Source organism: Papio anubis, chromosome 3, assembly GCF_008728515.1.
Source record: "Papio anubis isolate 15944 chromosome 3, Panubis1.0, whole genome shotgun sequence".
In the NCBI taxonomy this organism is placed as follows: Eukaryota; Metazoa; Chordata; class Mammalia; order Primates; family Cercopithecidae; genus Papio; species Papio anubis.
The window spans coordinates 61,462,521-61,482,440 of NC_044978.1; the positions used below are offsets into that span (position 1 = coordinate 61,462,521).

Consider the following 19,920-nt stretch of genomic DNA (forward strand, 5'->3'; position numbering starts at 1 on the left):
TATAAAATTATCTTATAAAGCATCCTTTAAAATGTTTCACAAATATTTACACATCAGCAAATATTCTCAATTTCATATAAAAATTAGTACCTGAGAAATTTGCTACATGAGTACATTCATCCATGACACCTTTCATAAATATTAAAGATTCTTTCCGAAGATTGTTTCTTCTTTGTTCTTTACTAAGTAGGTGGTATGACTGAGGGTTGCAACTCGTATAACTACTTTTGTTGGTTGAAAGTGTTTGATTGAAGCACTTCATCTTAGAGGTATCTTGCAATAAAAGTCCTTCTGATGTTGCACTGACAGATGTTTTACTAGAATTATGGCAGTCAGCAGGTTTTTGGGATACAACTTGGTTTGTTATATCTAAATTTAAAGTTCTGGAAACCAGATTAAGGTTAGTTAGCTTGTCTGCACTGCTAGTGAAGCATTTCACAAACTCTTGTCCCATTTTGAAAGAATCTGTCTGAACATATGAAAGAAAACATTATTTAATATAAAATAGGGTTTTATTAACAACTTTGTCAAAAAAAAAGAGAGAAAAGACAAATGTCCATCAATGAATAAATGGATAAACAAAATGTGGTACATTCAAACAATTAAACAGTATTCAGTCTTAAAAGGAATGAAATTCTGACACATGCTACAACATGGATGAACACTGAAGACATTATCTTAAGTGAATAAGCCAGACACAAAAGGAGAAATATTGTATGATTCCACTCATATGAGGTCCCTATAGCTGTAAAATTCATAGCAATGAAAAGAGAATGGCAGCTGCCAGAGACTGGGAGAAGGGAGGAATGAGTAGTTTTGTTCAATGGGTAAGTTTCAGTTTGAAAAGATAAAAACGTTTTGGAGATAGATGGTGGTGATGATTGCACAACATGTATATACTTAATGCCACTGAACTATACACATAAAAGTGGTTATGATAGTAAATTTTATGTTGTATATATTTACCATTTTTTTTTTTTTTTGAGACGGAGTCTCGCACTGTCCCCCAGGCTGGAGTGCAGTGGCCGGATCTCAGCTCACTACAAGCTCCGCCTCCCGGGTTTACGCCATTCTCCGGCCTCAGCCTCCCGAGTAGCTGGGACTACAGGCGCCCGCCACCACGCCCGGCTATTTTTTGTATTTCTTAGTAGAGACGGGGTTTCACCGTGTTAGCCAGGATGGTCTCGATCTCCTGACCTCGTGATCCGCCCATCTCGGCCTCCCAAAGTGCTGGGATTACAGGCTTGAGCCACCACGCCCGGCCCATTTTTTTTTTTTTTTGAGACGGAGTCTCGCACTGTCCCCCAGGCTGGAGTGCAGTGGCGCAATCTCGGCTCACTGCAAGCTCCTCCTCCCGGGTTCATGCCATTCTCCTGCCTCAGCCTCCCGAGCATCTGGGACCACAGGCGCCTGCCACCACGCCCGGCTAATATTTTGTATTTTTAGTAGAGATGGGGTTTCACTGTGTTAGCCAGGATGGTCTTGATCTCCTGACCTAGTGATCCACCCGCCTCAGCCTCCCAAAGTGCTGGGATTACAGGCGTGAGCCACCATGCCCAGCCTCATAATTTTTTTAAAAAAGAAAGAGGTATCAAAATTTAACTCAGGACTAAGATAAATGACTTACAGTTTATTGCTGTTTCCTATTTAACAGTAAAGGGTATCATTTAGCCTGCATCTTTTTTTTTTTTTTTTTTTTTTTTTAACAACCAAAGTTTTGAAATCCATGATCTGCCTTAACCTTTGAACTTCTAAAAGTCTTACAAATGAGTAACGTAAATTCAAACAGAAGAGGACACCAGCGTCCCCAAATCCCTTTCTCTGGTTGAACTAACCAGAATTAAAAATTATTGGCTGGGCGTGGTAGCTCACACCTGTAATCCCAGCACTTTGGGAGGCTGAGGCGGGCAGATCATGATGTCAGGAGATCAACACCATCCTGGCCAACATGGCAAAACCCTGTCTCTAATAAAAATACAAAAATTAGCCGGGCATGGTGGTGTGTGCCTGTTATCCCAGCTACTTGGGAGGCTGAGGCAGGAGAATCACTTAAATCTGGGAGGCAGTGGTTGCAGTAGGTTGATATCGTGCCACTGCACTCCAGCCTGGGTGTCTCAAAAAAAAAAAAAAAAAAAAAAAATCAAGAAAAAAAAGAAATATTGCCTGTTAAAGTCTCAAAACTGTATTCTAAGTTTAAGGACTTGTAAATACAGTTATGTGTTGTTTAATGATGGGATATGTTCTGAGAAATGCATCATTAGGTGGTTTCATTGTTGTGTGAACATCACCATGTATTTACATAAACCTAGATGGTATAGCTGACTACACACCTAAGCTATATGGTGTAATCTATTGTTCCTAGGTTACTAACCTATACAACATGTTACTATACTTAATACTGTAGGCAACTGTAACACAATTGTAAGTATTTGTATATCTAATCATAGAAAAGGTACAGTAGGCCAGGCACGGTGGCTCATGCCTGTAATCTCAGCCCTTTGGGAGGCCGAGGGTGGGTTGATCACTTGAGGTCAGGAGTTCCAAGACTAGCCTGGCCAACATAGTGAAACCTTGTCTCTACTAAAATATAAAAATTAGCCAGGTGTGATGGTGGGTACCTGTAATCCCACCTACTTGGGAGGCTGAGGCAGGAGAATCATCTGAACCCAGGAGGTGGAGGTTACAGTGAGTAGAGACTGTGCCACTGCACTCCAGCCTGGGCGGCAGAGCAAGACTCCATCTCAAAAAAAAAAAAGAAAGAAAGAAAAAGAAAAAGAAAAGGTATAGTAAAAATATTGTATTAAAATCTTTTGGGCCACTTTATATATGTGACTGAAGCATTGTTATGCATAACATGACTGTACAATGTAAGTAAATAATACATGAGGTAAGTGTCTCCCTATAAAAGTATTCAAACTAATACATGAAAAAGAAATAATAGAATATCAGCAACCATCAATGTATTGATACAGTCATTAAGCATCAGTAGAGGCTTACATCATAAAAAAAGAGAAAATCAGATATTATGTGTTTCCTATAGCCTTGTGAAAGAAATCAAAACAATGAGTTTAATCAGGCCTTTATCTAGATCCAACTGCCAATTTTCAGGCAATGTAGAGCAAAATGCTGAACTGTACCATGCGAACACAAACAGAAAAATCTAGATTGTGAGAAACCCTACAGGTCAAATAACCTAAATTCTTCATGAAATAAATTATAAGGAACATAAAGGGATGTAGGGCAACTTATTTCTTTTCTTTTTTTACAGATTGATTGATTGATTGATTGATTATTATTATACTTTAAGTTCCAGGGTACATGTGCACAACGTGCAGGTTTGATACACAGGCATACACGTGCCATGTTGGTTTGCTGCACCCATCAACTTGTCATTTATATTAAGTATTTCTCCTAATGGTATCCATCCCCCAACTCCCCACCCCCCGACAGGCCCCAGTGTGTGATGTTCCCCGCCCTGTGTCCAAGTGTTCTCATTGTTCAATTCCCACCTGTGAGTGAGAACATGTGGTGTTTGGTTTTCTGTCAGAAGGCAACTTATTAAAGGCACTTCAAATAAAAGAACTATAGGGTCTACAGATACACATTTGGATAATAAAATTATTTTAAAACCAGAAGGAATAAACATAAGGATAATGATTACTAATAATGCAGGAAGGAAGGCTTTGTGATTAGGACACATTTGAAGGGGTTTCTGGTTTGGGTGGTCAAGTTTTATTTTTGACCTAGGTAGTAGTTACAGTGTGTTTGCCTTTTAATAAATGTAGTAAACCACATATATGCTTTGCATGATTCTCTGTATCTGTGTTTTATTTTAAAATAATTTTTATTTATTTATTTTTAAGAAAGAGTCTCACTCTGTCACCCAGGCTGGAGTGCAGTGGCACAGCCTTGGTTCACTGCAACCTACAACTCCCAAGTTCAAGAGATTCTCCTGCCTTAGCCTCCTGAATAGCTAGGATTACAGGCATCCAACAACACATGCGGTTAATTTTTGTATTTTTACTGAGATGGTGTTTTTTTTTTTTATTTTTTTATTTTTTGAGACGGAGTCTCGCTGTGTCTCCCAGGCTGGAGTGCAGTGGCGTGATCTCCTCACTGCAAGCTCCGCCTCCCGGGTTCCCGCCATTCTCCCGCCTCAGCCTCCCAAGTAGCTGAGACTACAGGCGCCCGCCACCACGCCCGGCTAGTTTTTTGTATTTTTAGTAGAGACGGGGTTTCACCATGTTAGCCAGGATAGTCTCGATCTCCTGACCTCGTGACCCACCCGCCTCGGCCTCCCAAAGTGCTGGGATTACAGGCTTGAGCCACCGCGCCCGGCAGAGATGGTGTTTAGAGATGGGTGTGGCTGGGCTAGTCTCAAACTCCTGACCTCAAGTGATCAACCCGCTTCGGGCATCCCAAGGTGCTCGGATTACAGGTGTCACCCACCATGCCCGGGAAAAAATGAAAAATTTTTGAAGTTAAAAAATAGTATGTACGGCTAGCTATGTTTTTAAAAATTTGCTATTCTCTTTAAAAACCTGAATCATTAAATATACAATCAACTCCCCCCTCCACCAATGTTGGGTGGAAAGTGAAATACTTACTCCACAGTATTCAAGCATGTGAATAATTTCTTCTTCATATACTGTCTGGGTATAATATTGCTTTTCCAGCTCCCGCCAATTAATTGATTTACTCAACACACCCTGAAATAATAAGCTAAATTAAGATCAAACCACATCATAAGGCAATTTGCCCAATACTTTTATTATTATTACTGTGTGAGACTACCTATCTTTTTTTTTTTTTTTTTTTGGCAGACGAAGTCTCACTCTGTTGCCCAGGCTGGAGTGCAATGGCACTATCTCAGCTCACTGCAACCTCCGCCTTCCGGGTTCAAGTGATTCTCCTGCCTCTGCCTCCCAAGTAGCTGAGACTATAGGCATGTGCCACCATGCCCAGCTAATTTTTGTATTTTTAGTAGAGACAGAGTTTCACCAAGTTGTCCAGGCTGGTCTCGAACTTCTGACCTCAGGTGGTCCACCAGCCTCAGCCTCCCAAAGTGCTAGGATTACAGGTGTGAACCACCGCTCCCGGCCTGAGACTGCCTATCTTTCGCCTGCATGTAAGGTTGGCCCTTAACTGGAGTCTGGGAAATTGACCAATAAACAGCTTTCTATACTTTTATAAAACTTTTCCTAAAAGATAAGACTGGGTCACTGTATCTAAACTGCTTATATAAACAATGCAGTTTCTGCTGAACACCTGCTTTCCTTCTGAATTTTTGGTGCATGCTAGGCAGAAGTTATCCAAGTCACTAACCCCTGATAAAAACTCTGGACTGCAAGGCTCAGGGGAGCTTCACTGATGGACAGCACTTTGCACTTACTGTCAATAATTATTGCTGGAAGAATTAAGCATGAACTGTAACACTCCATTAGGAGAGGAATCTCGGAAGCTTGTTCTTGGTTTCTTTTGTTGTAGTTAAGCCTTAATCATGATTACGACTATATTATCATACGACTCAGGAGTCCTATAATTCCTTCCATGAATCACCAAAGCTGAGGGTGGTTTTGGGGACCCCCAAAACAATTGCCTCTAATTATATATAGCTACCTAATATTAATTACAATTAAATTACCGTAGTGAAGACCCCAGATGCTGTGGACCAAGACAGGCATGGAATCAATGGCATGGGCTTAGGCCAGTTGGATACCGCTAAGGAAGCCATCTGTAATATAACAGATAGTTTAGAGAGCTTCTGTAGAGTTTCTATTCAGTAAAATAAAAATATTTAATATTAATAAGCATTCAGTGCAGTAAGTTGGTCAGATAAACACAAAGTCTGCAAACATTTGTGAGAATGTCTAGCAACCTCATTAAACTTCCCAAATCATAAATTCAACAACATTTAATTTCCCCCTTAGAAAGCAGTAAAATGTAATAGAAAACTTTAAGTAACCTCAAGACCATTCACTGAGAGCTACTTTCTACTGTGTAAATATGGAGCAAAGATGCTGAGATGTAGGTGCTGGGCAGCAGGGTAAACACACTCATTACTTAAGTGACTTACTCAGATACAGCAAAATCACAACTATAAAACAGACCATTGAGGTGGACTGAGTATGCAAAGAATTCGGGGAACCACAAAGCAGATTACATAATAGATATAAAATAATGTAATGGGTGTGATTAGAGAAGGGAAAATTACTCTCCCTTTTGGAGAAGGGAGAACTTTATCTTCTGGAAAAGTTACTTTCCCTTCTGGGCTGCAGGAATCAGAAGGGAAAGGCAGGCTTCATGAAATGGGTGAGTCTTCTAGAGGAATGAAAGATAGGGTCTTGTCTTCCATAGAAATAAATCAGTATGATCAAAGGCAAGATGGTGAGAATGCACAGGGTCTCATTGGGAAATAACCAATATGCTTCAGTTGGGATGGTCAATAGGCACATGTGGCCAATGGAGTGAGGGAGATATGTAGGGCTAGAAAGATTGATCAGGATCAGATTAGAGGTCCTTTGTTCTATAGATAATCGAGAATTAATAAAGAGGTCTGAGCAAAGGAGTAGTATTGTCAAAGAAGTGATTCAAAGAAGGTAACATGATAGTAGTTTACAGGACTGAATAGAGAAGGGGAGAGCTGAGGTAGGAAGACCAGTTAATAGGCAGTAATCCAGGTGAAAGTTACAAGGACCTGACCTAGGTGATAACAATGGAAACACTACTAGGTAGGAATATAAATCCTTTTCCATCTTCTGTTTCACTGTCAGGTAGTTGTTTTGAATTTTTTTTTTTTTTTGAGATGGAGTCTTGCTCTGTTGCTCAGGTTGGAGTGCAGTGGCGCGATCTCAGCTCCCTGCAACTTCCACTTCCCAGGTTCAAGCGATTCTCCTGCCTCAGCCTCCTGAGAGCTGGGATTACAGGCGTGTGCCACCACACCTGGCTAATTTTTGCATTTTTAGTAGAGATGGGGTTTCACCATGTTGGTCTGGCTGGTCTTGAACTCCTGACCTCAGGTGATGTGCCTGCCTCAGCATCCCAAAGTGCTGGGATTACAGGTGTGAACCACTGCGCCCAGTGTAGTTTTAAATTTGAGTAAGTTTTTGAACTTAACTTTCAAATTCAAGAGAAATAAAGAAACTTCATATAATAATAATAATTATTATTATTTTGAGATAGAATCTCGCTTCTGTCTGGGTCACCTAATCTGGAGTGCAGTGGTATGATCACAGCTCACTGCAGACTCAAACTCGGGGGCTCCCCCTCAGCCTCCCATGTAGCCACAACTACAGAGATGTGCCACCATGCCTAATTTTTTAAACAATTTTTTTGTAGAGACAGGGTCTTACTACTATGTTGCCTAGGTTGGGGTATGATTATTTTTTAGGCCAGGTGCAGTGGCTCACACCTATAATCCTAAAACTTTGGGAGGCCAACCTGTGTGGATCACTTGAGCCCACACACAAACAAAATACTAATAATTTTTAAAAAATGTACTGAGTGACTAATATGTGCCAAGTAATAAATCAGAGCATATTCCTGGCCCTCTATGTCTCAACTGCTTCATGGAGAAAACAGACTGCTGAACAAGTCAGTAAAGTACAGTAAAAAGTTACTAATGAGAGTTTCAAGTATAGTCTGGAGGTAAGGCTGGGTGTCACAGCTGAAACAGAAGGGTAAGCTGTTACTCAGCTAGGTGAAAGAGAATAAGGGAGCACTAGAGGGATGCTAGCATGTGACACAGCTGGAGCCCAGTGTGCACACAAGCTTTTGGCAGGTTTTGAACAAGACAGAACAAAGACAAGATTTAGAAAGATCACTGTAGTTAGGGTGTGGAGGAGAAATGGTTAAGGAAAAGATCAGTAAGAGGCTGGGCTTTGTGGCTCATGCCCGTAATCCCAGCACTTCGGGAGGCCGAGACGGGTGGATCACGAGGTCAGGAGATCGAGACGATCCTGGCTAACATGGTGAAACCCCGTCTCTACTAAAAATACAAAAAATTAGCCGGGTGGTGATGGGCACCTGTAGTCCCAGCTACTTGGGAGGCTGAGGCAGGAGAATGGCATGAACCCGGGAGGCGGAGCTTGCAGTAATCCGAGATCAAGCCACTGCACTCCAGCCTGGGCAACAGAGCAAGACTCTGTCTCAAAAAAAAAAAAAAAAAGAAAAAGATTAATAAAAGACTAGAGACAGAAAAGCAATTAGGAATCCATTTTAGTACACTCTAAAAGGCAGACAAAAAGTAAAATAGGTTGGTGGTACTAGGGAGATAGATAAATGGAAAGTATTTTCCAATTCAGCTATCTTGACCAATGTAACAGCAAAATTGGGCATTTATACTTGAGACTTGAAAAGTTAAATTTTATAATTAATTTGTAATAAAATATTAAATCTAATACCTGAGATACAACTGTGGAATAGTACAGTGTCTATATAAATCATGCAAAAAATTAACATCATTACTTCATAATTGGAATAAGAGTTTGGAATCTGTTTCTGCTTCCTACTTTTACCAAAACTAATTCTATACCTAAAGTGAATTTTTAAAATAACCAGGTTCTCTAGATCTTACAAACATAAACATAATTAAATGTAAGCAGAAATAAAAAGGCTTACGTGTCCTCCCATGGATATTCCAGTCATTCCTAAAGGGCCGTAACCTTCCCTCTCTAGCCAGTGCAAGAGAGCTGCAGATTCTAAAACAAGAGCTCCTCCCATCACAAAAAGGTCAGACACATTTTTTAAGCTGGACCTTCTACCCTCACAAAACAAAATAGAAAATGATTATTTTATGTATTTACATGCTAATATATGCAAATTTACAACAGGCTGCCAGACTTCATGTATTTCTTTTAAAGGACCAGATAGTTAAGTAAAACAATGTAATAAATTGGAATTAGGGCCAGGTGTGGTGGCTCATGCCTGTAATCCCAGCACTTTGGGAGGCTGAGGCAGGGGGATCACTTGAGGTCAGGAGTTCAAGACAAGACTGGGCAACATGGTGAAACCTTGTCTTTACTAAAAATACAAAAATTAGCAGGACATGGTGGCGCATGCCTGTGATCTCAGCTACGTGGAAAACTGAGGCATGAAAATCGTTTGAACCTGGGAGGTAGAGGCTGCAGTGAGCTGAGATTGCACCACTGTACTCCAGCCTGGGCAACAGAGTGAGACCTTGTCTCGAAAAAAGAAAAGAGAAAAAGGAATTAGACAGCTGCTAACATTGGATTACACATCAAATCACCTAAAACTTAACAAAAAATGTGTTCCTGTTCTATAGCACATAATCTTTACTGAAATTATTATAATAGAATTTAAAGCATAACTTTTTTTTTTTCTTTGAGACAGTGTTGCTCTGCTGCCCAGGCTGGAGTGCAGTGTCATGATCTTGGCTCACTGCAGCCTCCACCTCCTGGGTTCAAGCGATTCTCCTGTCTCAGCCTCCTGAGTAGCTGGGATTACAGGCATGCGCCACCACGCCTGGCTAATTTTTGTATTTTTAGCAGAGACAGGGTTTCACCATGTTGGCCAGACTGGTCTTGAATTCCTGAGCTCAAGTGATCCGCCTGCCTTGGCCTCCCAAAGTGCTGGGATTCCAGGTGTGAGCCACCACGCCCAGGCTTAAAGCATAACTTTTATTTTATTTTATTTATTTTTTTGAGATGGAGCCAGGCTGGAGTGCAGTGGCGTGATCTCGGCTCACTTCAAGCTCCGCCTCCCGGGGTTCAGGCCATTCTCCTGCCTCAGCCTCCCAAGTAGCTGGGACTACAGGCGCCTGTAACCACGCTCGGCTAATTTTTTGTATTTTTAGTAGAGACGGGGTTTCATCGTGTTAGCCAGGATGGTCTTGATCTCCTGACCTTGTGGTCTTGATCTCCTGACCTCATGATCTGCCCGCCTTGGCCTCCCAAAGTGCTGGTGGGATTACAGGCAAGAGCCACTGCGCCTGGCCAAGCATAACTTTTAAAAAAGCAACATAAATAAAGAATTTAACCAAACACTAGGCTCATGTATTACTGAAATCTTAAATATGTTGCTTATTTTCACAAAATACACAATTTATGAATATAATAAAATATAAAACAAATACATTTTTATAAATATACATGTTTTAAATAAAGACCAATTCAACTGGAATTTCATTTTTAGAAGCTAATTTTATATAGAAGTATATTTCCTTATAAAAAGTACTTAAGCTGGGTGCAGTGGCTCACACCTGTAATCCCAATACTTTGGGAGGCCAAGGCGGGCAGATCACGAGGTCAGGAGTTCAAGACCAGCCTGACCAACAGGGTAAAACCCTGTCTCTACTAAAAATACAAAAATTAGCCAGGTGTGGTGGCACGTGCCTGTAATCTCAGCTACTCAGGAGGCTGAGGCAGGAGAATCACTGGAGCCCAGGAGGTGGAGGTTGCAGTGAGCCAGACATCATGCCACTGCACTCCAGCCTGGGTGACAGAGTGAGACTCCATCTCAAACAAAAACAAACAAACAAACAAAAAGTATTTAAATATATCCTTTTGGGTCCTAGAACCATCCGTATATAATGATTGAAATAAATATATTTTATTTTATCACTAAAATGACCAAATTAGAATCTGCTTTTCAAAATGCAACTTGTATTAAGACACACATAACTGGTTACTGGATGAAACCTTGCCAAAGTTACAAAAATTCATTTTACCAATGATTATTTATCATATGCCTACACATAATATGTGCAAAGAACCAGGTGCCAGAAGGAATGCCAAACGTGAAAAACAAAATCTTGGCTCCCAAAGACCTTACTTCCACTGTCCTACCAAGTTCTCTCAGAGCTCTAAGTCCAGAAGGTAGGGTTTCTGTTTATGGAAACTATGCTATCCTTCATCCAAACAGATCATAGTCATGCTTCATCAGAAAAAAAACCCATTTATTCTTATCTTTGTTTCCTATCCTCAAGTCATTTTTCTATTTATGATTACACAATTTCCCCAACTTTTTCTTTTAGCCTTGTATGGGAGCCTTGAATTCTCAGGTCTCCCAGTTTGCTCTTTTAGAAGTTACTGATATGAAATTCTGGGACAGTGGTTATTTATAACGGTAGACTCGGTCTCAAATTGTTTCAGCATTTTTGATGAAAACGGACTTAAGATGGCTTTTTAAAAAGAAAGAATGCGCAAGAGAGAAGTATCTGTGATTTAAATTGCAAACCATTTCTTTTTTCTTTTTTTTGAGACTGGGTCTCACTCTCATTGCCCAGGCTGCAATGAAGTGGCTTGATCATGGTTCACCGCAGCCTCGACTTCCCGGGCTCAGGTGATTCTCAATCTCAGCCTTCTGAGTAGCTGGGACTACAGGTGTGCACCACCATTTCTGGCTTTTTTTTTTTTGAGATGGAGTTTCGCGCTTGTCATCCAAGCTGGAGTGCAATGGGGTGATCACGGCTCACTGCAAGCTCCGCCTCCTGGGTTCACGCCATTCTCCTGCCTCAGCCTCCCGAGTAGCTGGGACTACAGGCGCCTGCCACCAGGCTCGGCTTTTTTGTATTTTTAGTAGAGATGGGGTTTCAGGGTGTTAGCCAGGATAGTGTTGATCTCCTGACTTTGTGATCTGCCCACCTTGGCTTCCCAAACTGCTGGGATTATAGGCGTGAACCACTGCGCCCGGCCCAGAACTTCTGATTTCCCTCCCACAACATCCAATTCATAAACAAGTCCTAATATTTAAACTTAAATATATCTTGAACCCAGGAAAACTTCTCTCCATTTCCACTGCTACCTAAAGTCACTACTCTTTCCTGCATCATTGCAATAGTTTCCTATTTGTTTTCTCTGTTGCTTTATTTATTTATTTATTTATTTAATTTTTTGAGACGGAGTCTTCACTCTGTTGCCCAGGCTCGAGTGCAGTGGCATGATCTCCGCTCACTGCAAGCTCCGCCTCCCGGATTCACGTGATTCTCCTGCCTCAGCCTCCCCAGCAGCTGGGACTACAGGCACCCGCCACCACCCCCGGCTAATTTTTTGTATTTTTCAGTAGAGACGGGGTTTCACCGTGTTAGCCAGGATGGCCTCGATCTCCTGACGTTGTGATCCACCCGCCTTGGCCTCCCAAAGTACTGGGATTACAGGCGTGAGCCACCGCGCCCGGCTTGTTTTCTCTGTTGCTATTCTTGCCCCAGTAAACCAAAGTAGGTCTTAAAAAATATAAATCAGGCCACTCATCTGCTTGAAGTCCTCTAGACACTTCCCATTGCACTTTCAGATCATTCACATTCAAAGCATGATGGCCTTTCACAATCTGGTCCTTGTCTTTTTTTTTTAGATGGAGTCTTGTTCTGTGGTCTAGGCTGGAGTGCAGCGGCATGGTACTGGTTCACTGCAACCTCCGCCTCCTGGGTTCAAGTGATTCTCCCGCCTTGGCCTCCCCAGTAGCTGGGGCTATAGGTGCATACCACCACACCTGGCTAATTTTTTTATTTTTAGTAGAGACAGGGTTTTACCATGTTGGTCAGGCTGGTTTTGAACTACTGACCCCAAGTGACCCACCCACCTTGGCCTCCCAAAGTGCTGGGATTATAGGTGTGAGCCACTGCACCCGGCCCTTGCCTATCTTTCTGACCTCATCTTGTACTACTCTCCCCTCCTGATGCTTACATGGGGCTTTTCATTTACTTTTCCTTCTCTGTGGCTGATCTTCTTCCAAGTCTTCATGCAGGTGGCTCCTTCTCATTATATTATGTTTTCATATATAATACTGTTACTACACTGCACCCCATATTACTCTTTATACAATTGCCCTGCTTTACTTCATTCATTGGGTATTGCTAAAAATCTGAAATCACCTTATTTATTGTTATCTATCATCCACACTACAATACAAACTTTATGAGAAAATGTTGTCTTATTGTTGCAGTATTCCCAGGGTCTAGGTTCAAATATTTATTGAATAAACCAAACGAAACACAGTATAGATTATGGAAACGCCTTGAAGTTTATCATTTTAAAAGAATGAAAAGAGAAAGTTTATCTTCAGGTTTTCTTTTTTTTTTTTTTGAGACAGAGTCTCACTCTGTCACCCAGGCTGGAGTGCAGTGGCGCGATCTCGGCTCACTGCAAGCTCCGCCTCCCGGGTTACGCCGTCCTCCTGCCTCAGCCTCCTGAGTAGCTGGGACTACAGGGGCCCGCCACCGCGCCCGGCTAATTTCTTGTATTTTTAGTAGAGACGGGGTTTCACTGTGGTCTTGATCTCCTGACCTTGTGATCCGCCCACTTCGGCCTCCCAAAGTGCTGGGATTAGAGGCGTGAGCCACCGCGCCGGGCCTATCTTCAGATTTTCTATACTATTCATTGTAAGAATAAAGTGTCTAATTACACAATGTAAATGTATCTTAAAAAGGGAAAGGTAGGCTGGGCACGGTGGCTCACGCCTGTAATCCCAGCACTTTGGGAGGCCAAGGTGGGCGGATCACTTGAGGTTAAGAGTTTGAGACCAGCCTGACCAACATGGTGAAAGCCCATCTCTACTAAACATACAAAAATTAGCTGCGTGTGGTGGTGCATGTCTATAATTCCAGCTACTTGGGAGGCTAAGGCAGGAGAATCGCTTGAATGCAGGAGGCAGAGTTTGCAGTGAGCTGAGATCGCACCAGTGCACTCCAGCCTGGGTGATGGAATGACTCCGTCTCAAAAAAAAAAAAAAAAAAAAAAAGCAAAAAATAAAAACCAAAAAAGGAAAGGGTTTTATCATTTCTTCATTTACAGTTTCACAACTAAACTATATATTAAGTCTACCTATTAAAATTTTTTATTGTATTTCCTTAACAGACATTAAAATGCAAAAATCTTAAAAATAAAAATTAAAGTCAGTATTCATACTACAGTTTTATAACAGAACTCCCCCCCATAATATTTAGATATTCAATTTAGAAATGGTTAACTGAAGGCAACCAACATTTTAATACTGCTGGATATTTGGTAAAAAGACTGCAAAAATGAAGGTGTTATATACTTACACTTGGTCCTTGGGTTTCCTGCAGCCATTTAAGAATGTGGGTCAAAGAGAAAGTTTTAAAATAATTAAATAATTTTGTTTGAGAGTACATTAAGTAGTTAAATTTTCTACAATTTAATACTGAAATAACTCCATTCTAATTCTCTTAAGTAGGCTGTTTAGAAGTTCTTAAATTTTCAACTTAATTATTTTCCTTTTTATTAAAAAAAACCCCAGCTTTATTGATATCATCATATATCACATAATTCAGCCAATAAAGTATACCTATTAATGTTTTCAGTAAATTAACAGGGTTGTACAATCTTCCATTTAAATTTTAAATGAAGTTTATTGATTTTTTCATTTATATAATTTTTATTATAGAAAATCCAAAAAGTACTAAAAAGCAGATTTTTTTTTTTTTTTTTTTTTTTTTTTGAGACGGAGTCTGCCTCGTTTCCCAGGCTGGAGTGCAGTGGCTGGATCTCAGCTCACTGCAAGCCCGCCTCCGGTTTACTTCTTATTCTGCCTCAGCCTCCCCGAGTAGCTGGGTCCAGGCTTCACACCTCGCCTCCTAGTTTTCTGTATTTTTTTAGTAGAGACGGGTTTTCCACCGCGGTCGGCCAGGATGGTCTCAATCTCTGACCTTGATCCTCGGGCCTGCCCTCGCCTCCCAAGTTGGGATTACAGGCTTGAGCCACCGTGCCCGGCTAAAAAGCAGATTAAAGAACAACTACTTAATCTACAGACAACCAGATTACATTTTGGTACATTTCTCTTTATGTACAGTTTTTTTTTTTTTGAGGCATAGTTTTGCTCTGTCACTCCAGGTTGGAGTGCAGGCAGCTCACTGCAACTTCTGCCCTTGGTTCAAGCATTCTCCTGCCTCAGCCCTGCTACAGCTGGGATTACAGGCAACGCACACCATACCCAGCTAATTTTTGTATTTTCAGTAGAGATGAGTTTGCCAGGTTGTCCAGGCTGGTCTCAAACTCCTGACCTCAGGTGATCCTCCTGCCTCGGTCTCCCAAAGTGCTGGGATTACAGGTGTTGAGCCACCGTGCCAGGCCAATGCACAGTTTTTGCTTTGGATTTCGTTTTTAGTTTTTTTGCATACCTGTGCCACACCATAGAGTCTATATCCTATTTTCTTTTCTTTTTTTTTTTTTTGAGACAGAGTTTTACTCTTTTTGCCCAGGCTGGAGTGCAATGGTGTGATCTTGGCTCACTGCAACCTGTCCCCTGGATTCAAGTGATTCTCCTGCCTCAGCCTCCTGAGAAGTTGGGATTACAGGCATGTGCCAGCATGCCAGGTTAATTTTATATTTTTTGCAGAGACGGGGTTTCACCATGTTGGCCAGGCTAGTCTTGAACTCCTGATCTCAGATGATGTGCCCACCTCAGCCTCCCAAAGTGCTGGGATTACAGGCGTGAGCCACTGCACCTGGCCTATATCCTATTTTCACGTCAGAAATACTTGTCATACATTATTGTAAACTTTTTAATAATAATAGTTAAAACTTACTGAATGCTTATTATTTATCAGGCACTGTTCTAGATAGTATTAATCATTTAATAACCTCAATAACCTAAGAGATTATTCCCATTTATCAATGAGAAAATTGAGGTACTAAAAGGTTATGTAATAGCCAAGGTCACAAAGGTAGTAAGCAGTAGAGAAATAAATATAACACAGGTAGAGAAATAAATGTAACACAAGCAATTGCATAAAATTCCAATATTATGAACCACAGTTTACATAACTATTTCTATTTTAGACATTGAGCTATTTCTAATGGTTTACTGTCTAAACTAAAGCTATACAAACATGTTTTTGTTATTTAATTATTTCTTAGTTTTTATCCTTAGAATAAATTTCCCAGAATCAAAATCATTTTGTCAAGGGATATGATGTTTCAAAGCTCCTGATACACATGGTAAAAAATGTTTTCCCAAATGGTTGAACTAATTTTCCGTCATTAATAACAAGAGTGCCCATTTCAAAGCAGCCTCACCAGTACTGTGTTTTTTTTTAAATAGTTGATCATTATTGTTTTAACTCTACATTTATTACCAGCAACGTTGGACATTTCTTTATATCTGTGCATCAGTTTCATTTCTTCTTCTGTGAATAGTCTGACGTCATCTTGAAAATTAAGTTAAGAACTGTCTAAACCTCAACTGATACTGTAAATGCATTTAAAACATGAGTGTTTCCTTAATAGTAAACATTTGACTTACTAATATTAAAAATCTAGCATAAGTCTCCCAAGAAATAGAAGTACAATTTCTTTACTGCACAATAGAAGTACAATCCTTATGTTAATTTTTAAGAGGCATGAAATAGTCTTTCTCTCCTTTTGATTATTGCTTCTTAAGTATTTTCTGAACTGATGACTAAATTTAACTGGTTTAGAAAACTTGGTTACTATCATTTCTTCTGATGACTAACTATATTAATAAATAAACAAGGCAAAATATTTCTTAGATATCACAAAAGGATATAATAAGGGTTTTCTAACAATAAAGAAGCCATTCGGGCTTCTTTAATCATAGGACGGGCCATTAGTGTTCGTCGCCTCCAGTAATGCTAAGGAAAGAAAAGAACACATACTCAAAAGAATACAGTAGCCACATCTGTTAAGGAGAATATGTTAACAAATTATCTGGAGATTAAGGCATTATAATAAAGTCTTACATGATCTCCTGTTCCAGCAAGATGAATGCATACAGGCCTATATTTGCTGTTCCATTCTTTAGGCACAATAAATTGGAACCTATTTTTAAAAGCAAAGACTTATCAATAAAATTCTCTTTAAAGGGCTTTCAATAAAAACTTTCAATTCTTAAAAATTTTACACAAATTATTTGAGAGAAAAGATCTGTCGAAATTTTAACATTCAAATTGTAATTAACTAAATTAAGTTGTCCAAACGCTACAAAGATATTGTAAATCTGCTTTCTGTTAGGATATTAAAATATTAAATACAACATAAACACAGAATTTATTGTCACTATTCTTTTTTTTTTTTTTTTTTTGAGACAGAGTCTTGCTCTGTCACCCAGGCTGGAGTGCAGTGGCCGGATCTCAGCTCACTGCAAGCTCCTCCTCTTGGGTTCACACCATTCTCCTGCCTCAGCCTCCCGAGTAGCTGGGACTACAGGCACCCGCCCACTTCTCGGGCCTCCTCAAGGTTTTTGTATTTTTTAGTAGAGATGGGGTTTCACCAGATGTTGCATTGGCCCTGATCTCCTGACTCCTGATCCGCCTCGCCTCGCCTCCCAAAGTGCTGGGATTACAGGCTTGAGCCACCGCGCCCGGCCTGTCACTATTCTTTACCTTGTTAACTATCACAATTTTATAAATACATAAAGAAATTTTCTTATCTTGTAGAGACATCACCATATGAGAATGAGACGGAAGTTTGCTTCTGTCACTTCAGGCTGAGTGCTGTGGTCGATCCTCTCACCGTGGTGCCTCTCAGCCTCGGTTCGCCTGTCGCTCTCTGAGTAGCTGGGACTACAGGCGCCCGCCACCTCGGGCCCGCTAGTTTTGTATTTTAGAGACGGGGCTTCATCACGCCGGTGATGGTCTCGCATCTTCCTGACCTCGTGATCTCGGCCAGCCTGCTCAAAGTGCTGGGATTACAGGCTTGAGCCACCGCTGGGTGGCAAGTCTTAAAAGAAGCAACTATTAGCCGAGCTGAGTGGCTCACGCCGGCAATCCCAGCACTTTGGGAGGCTGAGGAAGGTGATCACCTGGAGGTTGGGGAGTTCAAGACCAGCCTGACCACCATGGAAGAACCCCTTGCCCTACAAAAATACAAATAAAATTAGCAGGTGGCAGGGCTGGCGCCTGTAATCCCAGCTACTCGGGAGGCTGAGGCAGGAGAAGCGCTAGAACCCAGGAGGCAGAGGTTGTAGTGAGCCAAGATCGTACCACCGCACTCCAGTCTGGGCGACACAGCGAGACTCCGTCTCAAAAAAAAAAAAAAAAAAAAAAAAAAAAAGGAACAGAGTCTCGCTCTGTCACCCATGCTGGAGTGCGGTGGCACGATCTCGGCTCACTGCAACCTCTGCCTCCTGGGTTCTAGCGCTTCTCCTGCCTCAGCCTCCTGACTAGCTAGGACTACAGGTCCACGCCACTGTGCCTGGTTAATTTTTGTATTTTTAGCAGAGATGGTGTTTCACCATGTTGGCCAGACTGGTCTCAAACTTCTGACCTTGTGATCCACCCGCCGCAGCCTCCCAAAGTTCTGGGATTACAGGTGTGAGACACCGTGCCTGGCCAAAAGAAATAACTCTTTAGATATAGCTCTGACTTTTCCTCTTTGCAAAAGAAATGCTTGGCTGTACAAGCTGTTGATGAATCAATAAAATAGTTTATGTTGTCTTTTTAAAAAACTTTTAGTATATGATAGAATCTGACTCATTAAAATGTTGATACTTACAAGTCAAGTCAATCCATGCCAGAAAACAAAAAACACAAATGCGCAGATAGTTTTCTCTATTTGTCTTTTTTTTTTTTTTTTGAGACAGGGTATTGCTGTTACCTAGGATGGAGTGCCGCAGCATGATCACAGCTCACTGAAGCCTTAACTTTCTGGGCTCAAGTGATCCTCCCACTTCAGCCTCCCAAGTAGCTGGGATTACAGGTATCTGCTACCAAGCCCAGCTAATTTTTTATTTTTTGTAGACATGGGGTCTCGCTATGTTGCCTAGGCTGGTCTCAAACTCCTAGACTCAAGCGATCCTCCTGCCTTAGCCTCCCAAAGTGCTGGGATTACAGGCATGAGCCATTGCACCTGGCCTTTGTTTTTTCCTTAATTGTAGTATTTTGGTCCTCATTTAATGTTTTATGTTTTTTCTTTTAACCTGTATTACTTCTTTTTTTTTTTTTAACTGTGGTAGAATATACATATCACAAAATTTACAATTTTAACCATTATTATTATTTTTTTTAGAGACAAGGTCTCACTTTTTAGCCCAAGGTGGAGTGCAGTGACACAATTATGGCTCACTGCAGCCCAGACCTCCTGGGCTCAAGCAATCCTCCCACCTCAGCATACCAAGCAGCTGGGACTACAGGCATGTGCTATCACTCCTGACTAATTTCTTTCTTTCTTTCTTTCTTTCTTTTTTTTTTTTTTTGAGAGACGGAGTTTTGCTCTTGTTGCCCAGGCTAGAGTGCAATGGCGTGATCTCGGCTCACTGCAACTTCCGCCTCCCAGGTTCAGGCGATTCTCCTGCCTCAGCCTCCCGAGTAGCTGGGATTACAGGCATGCACCACCACACCCAGCTAATTTTGTATTTTAAGTAGAGATGCAGCTTCTCCATGTTAGTCAGGTTGGTCTTGAATGGCTAATTTCTTTTATTTTTTGAAGAGACAGAGTCTTCTTATGTTGCCCCAGATGATCTTGAACTCCTGGGTTGAAGTGATCCTCCTGCCATGGCCTCCCAAATAACTGTGATTACGGACATGAGTCCCCACACTTGTCCGTTTTAACCATTTTTAAGTGTATGATTCAGTGGCATTAAGTACAGTAACGTTGTGCAACCATCACTACCATCTATCTTCAAAACATTTTCATCTTCCCAAACTCATTTCTCATTTTAATTTTCTTAGCAGTTTATATTTTAGAATTACTATCATAGGAAAAGACTGTACTGTCACCTGAAGATTTGACCTGAGGTGATTAGATTCTCAAGCAACATAAAACCTCAATTCTGAGCTGAAGTCTTTGCTTGGACAGAATGGGTAATATCACCACTTATCCACTGTCAATAAATTGCAGAATAGAACAAAGACAAATAAAGTTAGGATGATTTAAGAATTATTTATGTTTTGTGCTCATGGGAACTCTTAATTTTCAGTTCCATAATGAGAATTGCCACTGTTAACTAACAGCTTTGCTTCATTTTGCATTCTGAGCATTGTCCTGT

The 19,920-nt window shown here is 41.0% G+C and overlaps 1 protein-coding gene across 16 annotated transcripts in view; it reads right to left on the reverse strand.

Moving 5' to 3' along the window:
• The window catches only part of ABHD18 (abhydrolase domain containing 18), a 70,209-nt gene that overhangs the window by 8,969 nt on the left and 41,320 nt on the right, over positions 1–19,920 (reverse strand). For 11 of the 16 annotated variants that reach the window (XM_031664281.1, XM_031664283.1, XM_031664286.1 and 8 more), the window contains 7 exons: positions 16,676–16,754; positions 16,483–16,567; positions 14,000–14,027; positions 8,620–8,758; positions 5,645–5,734; positions 4,608–4,709; positions 91–469 (listed from right to left, as the gene is read on the reverse strand). In XM_031664281.1, coding sequence (XP_031520141.1) covers positions 91–469; positions 4,608–4,709; positions 5,645–5,734; positions 8,620–8,758; positions 14,000–14,027; positions 16,483–16,567; positions 16,676–16,754 — 902 coding nt within the window. Of the gene's footprint in view, positions 1–90; positions 470–4,607; positions 4,710–5,644; positions 5,735–8,619; positions 8,759–13,999; positions 14,028–16,051; positions 16,130–16,482; positions 16,568–16,675; positions 16,755–19,920 lie in introns of those variants that run through there. The other 5 variants (XM_031664293.1, XM_031664294.1, XM_031664295.1 and 2 more) reach the window with 5 other exon arrangements.